General features: G+C 40.3%; 1 gene segment (V, D, J or C); it reads right to left on the minus strand.

Annotated features, from left to right (window-relative positions):
- Positions 1-3062: 3062 nt before the first annotated feature.
- On the minus strand, positions 3063-3563 carry LOC132869392 (Ig heavy chain V region 914-like). The segment is given in 2 exon segments: positions 3063-3370; positions 3464-3563. Coding segments are annotated over 2 exon segments (408 nt in total).
- Between the last annotated feature and the right edge of the window lie 581 nt (positions 3564-4144).

The raw sequence follows: 4144 nt of genomic DNA on the forward strand, positions 1-4144 counted from the left end.
GGTGTGTGTTGAAGCAGAAGAAGTACAACCCCGATTCCAAAAAAGTTGGGACAAAGTACAAATTGTAAATAAAAACGGAATGCAAAAATTTACAAATCTCAAAAACTGATATTGTATTCAAAATAGAATATAGACAATATATCAAATGTCAAAAGTGAGACATTTTGAAATTTCATGCCAAATATTGGCTCATTTGAAATTTCATGACAGCAACACATCTCAAAAAAGTTGGGACAGGGGCAATAAGAGGCTGGAAAAGTTAAAGGTACAAAAAAGGAACAGCTGGAGGACCAAATTGCAACTCATTAGGTCAATTGGCAATAGGTCATTAACATGACTGGGTATAAAAAGAGCATCTTGGAGTGGCAGCGGCTCTCAGAAGTAAAGATGGGAAGAGGATCACCAATCCCCCTAATTCTGCGCCGACAAATAGTGGAGCAATATCAGAAAGGAGTTCGACAGTGTAAAATTGCAAAGAGTTTGAACATATCATCATGTACAGTGCATAATATCATCAAAAGATTCAGAGAATCTGGAAGAATCTCTGTGCGTAAGGGTCAAGGCCAGAAAACCAGACTGGGTGCCCGTGATCTTCGGGCCCTTAGACGGCACTGCATCACATACAGGCATGCTTCTGTATTGGAAATCACAAAATGGGCTCAGGAATATTTCCAGAGAACATTATCTGTGAACACAATTCACCGTGCCATCTGCTGTTGCCAGCTAAAACTCTATAGTTCAAAGAAGAAGCCGTATCTAAACATGATCCAGAAGCGCAGACATCTTCTCTGGGCCAAGGCTCATTTAAAATGGACTGGGGGAAAGTGGAAAACTGTTCTGTGGTCAGACGAATCAAAATTTGAAGTTCTTTATGGAAATCAGGGACGCTGTGTCATTCGGACTAAAGAGGAGAAGGACGACCCAAGTTGTTATCAGCACTCAGTTCAGAAGCCTGCATCTCTGATGGTATGGGGTTGCATTAGTGCATGTGGTATGAGCAGCTTACACATCTGGAATGACACCATCAATGCTGAAAGGTATATCCAGGTTCTAGAGCAACATATGCTCCCATCCAGACGACGTCTCTTTCAGGGAAGACCTTTCATTTTCCAACATGACAATGCCAAACCACATATTGCATCAATTACAGCATCATGGCTGCGTAGAAGAAGGGTCCGGGTACTGAACTGGCCAGCCTGCAGTCCAGATCTTTCACCCATAGAAAACATTTGGTGCATCATAAAATGGAAGATATGACAAAAAAGACCTAAGACAGTTGAGCAACTAGAATCCTACATTAGACAAGAATGGGTTAACATTCCTATCCCTAAACTTGAGCAACTTGTCTCCTCAGTCCCCAGACGTTTACAGACTGTTGTAAAGAGAAAAGGGGATGTCTCACAGTGGTAAATATGGCCTTGTCCCAACTTTTTTGAGATGTGTTGTTGTCATGAAATTTAAAATCACCAAATTTTTCTCTTTAAATGATACATTTTCTCAGTTTAAACATTTGATATGTCATCTATGTTCTATTCTGAATAAATTATGGAATTTTGAAACTTCCACATCATTGCATTCCGTTTTTATTTACAATTTGTACTTTGTCCCAACTTTTTTGGAATCGGGGTTGTAAAAGTTCTTGGTCTTCACTGCTTAAATATATAACAGTGAAGGACATTTGCATGGAGACACTCATTATCTTCAGGGAAATTTGATGGTTTCTTCGATATGAGAAAACCTCCCATCTCTCAAACATCTCTAATCTGTGAGTTTAAAAAATAATAATTTGGACCAAATATTTGAACAATTAAAAAGATGAAAACAGTTGTTCAGGGGTGAGCTTATGGACTATTACCTGTTTTCAGGAAAATTTATATGAAGCAATCACCTGAGAATATCACCACATTCTGTAATGAATAAAACAGAAGAGTTATAGTGTGCGCAGTTATTGAAAAAACAACTGAAAGAAATCCACAAGAAGATTCACTTTTTATTTAGAAATTTCAAATGACTGCATTCCATTTTCTCTCAGCATTCATTCATTCCTTGATGTGAGAAATTATTCTGACACATTGTCCTCCCAAAGTACAAATCACACAAAAGGACAAACATCAGAGCCATAAATTTAGTGTGTTTGGGAAACTTTGTCATGTTTGGTATTTGGAGGAAACATGGCATGAACCCAGTAGAGGATTGTAGTCTTGAAACACTGAGAAAATTAGAAATGATAATTGCAGCTGTTTGTCTGTCTTTCAGTGTGTGTATGTTTTCTACACATCATTCTTATTCTGCCATCAGTGAGACCTTGTGATATAATTCATTACTCAGCCTTAATATATTCACTGTCAAGCAATTGATAGACATTAGATGTTGCCTTGTTTCTGTTGGAGTGGACGACAAACCTAATATTAAATGTCATTCGATCAGCTGAACTTTTTTGAACAAGTTAAAAGTTTATTGAAAAGCGTTCATGTGATATTCATTGTTTAGAAGGACTCATTCATCATTATCTCTAGCCGCTTTATCCTTCTACAGGGTCGCAGGCAAGCAGGAGCCTATCCCAGCTGACTATGGGCGAACGGCGGGGTACACCCTGGACAAGTCGCCAGGTCATCACAGGGCTGACACAAACACAGACAACCATTCACACCTACGGTCAATTAAGAGTCACCAGTTAACCTAACCTGCATGTCTTTGGGGGAAACCGGAGCACCCGGAGGAAACCCACGCGGACACGGGGAGAACATGCAAACTCCGCACAGAAAGGCCCTCGCCGGCCACAGGGCTCGAACCCAGACCTTCTTGCTGTGAGGCGACAGCGCTAACCACTACACCACCGTGCCGCCCCCTGAGGAAATCTTCAACACTAATTAATATAAATATTGCTGCTCGGAAATGTTTCACTGAAGTGGACGAGGTTTTTGGTGTCAAATGTTTTGGGTAAATGAATTGAATCATAAGAAGATAAAAAGTAAGTGTGACTGAGAGGGTTTATTAGTTGCATTGAGAGGATGTCTCTAACACGGCTCTACGTTTTTGTAAGGGGAATCCACTATTCTGTGTCACTGTGTGACTCTCGCGCAGTAATACACAGCTGTGTCTTCAGCCTGCAGATTCTGTCCTTGAATTGTAATTGTGTTAGTAGCAGTGTCTCTGGAGATGCTGAACTTATTTTTCAGTTTCTCAGTGTAATATGTACTCCCACCACCACTGATGTGTCCAATCCACTCCAGACTTTTTCCTGCAGGTTGTCGGATCCAAGCTGTATAATAGCTAGTAACGGAGTATGAAACCTTGCAGTGGATGGAGATACTCTGGCCTGGCTGGACTGTCATGGAAGCAGGCTGAGTCAGTTCCTCACCATGCACATCTGTGGAGGAAAACACATGATGATATCTCACACAATATACACTGCACTTTAATTGCTATTGTAGTAAATGAATGAATTTGATAAAGCACTCACAGGAAGCAGCTGCCAGCAGGAGCAGTAGAGATGGCAAGAACATGGTGTGTGTTGTTTGTACTGGGGTCTTCTCTCTTCTCCAAAGTTTAACAGAGACCATCACACCACATAAATAGAGCGATATCCAGCCCTGACGCTTGTATTTGCTTATCTGCTGATGATGGGAGGAGAACGGATTTCAAATTTATTTAAAATCATGAGGAGGAGATTCATCTCATGGAGAATGTGTGGTTTTTGAAGGGAACAAATCTTTTCCATGACCGAAAGCTCTTTACCAACTATCATTATTTATAAAATCAATAATAGAGGAAATTATACTTCGAGAGAAACTCACAACAAGTTTTAGATACAAAATTTCGGGCAATAATTATGATCTGTGTTTGAGGACAAACTCCTATCCTGCCCACTTCTGCATTTATTTTTCTTTGCAATATTTTCTCGCAAACTCTGTTGGTTCTTTTCCCCACAATATCAACACATTAGTTCTTGAAACCACAGTGACGTGAACAAGGATGAAGCAGAAAACATGTCACGCAGCATCACATGACCTCCCAATACACTGCCATGTTCATGTTTCTGGTCTTTTGTGGCTCCCACAAGCTTCATATGTGACCACATGCTCATGTGACTTTATTAGAGCTGATTCCCCTCCTGATGCACACCTCAAGTTTGGACTTTGAC

Source organism: Neoarius graeffei, chromosome 20 (assembly GCF_027579695.1).
Source record: "Neoarius graeffei isolate fNeoGra1 chromosome 20, fNeoGra1.pri, whole genome shotgun sequence".
Lineage (NCBI taxonomy): Eukaryota > Metazoa > Chordata > Actinopteri > Siluriformes > Ariidae > Neoarius > Neoarius graeffei.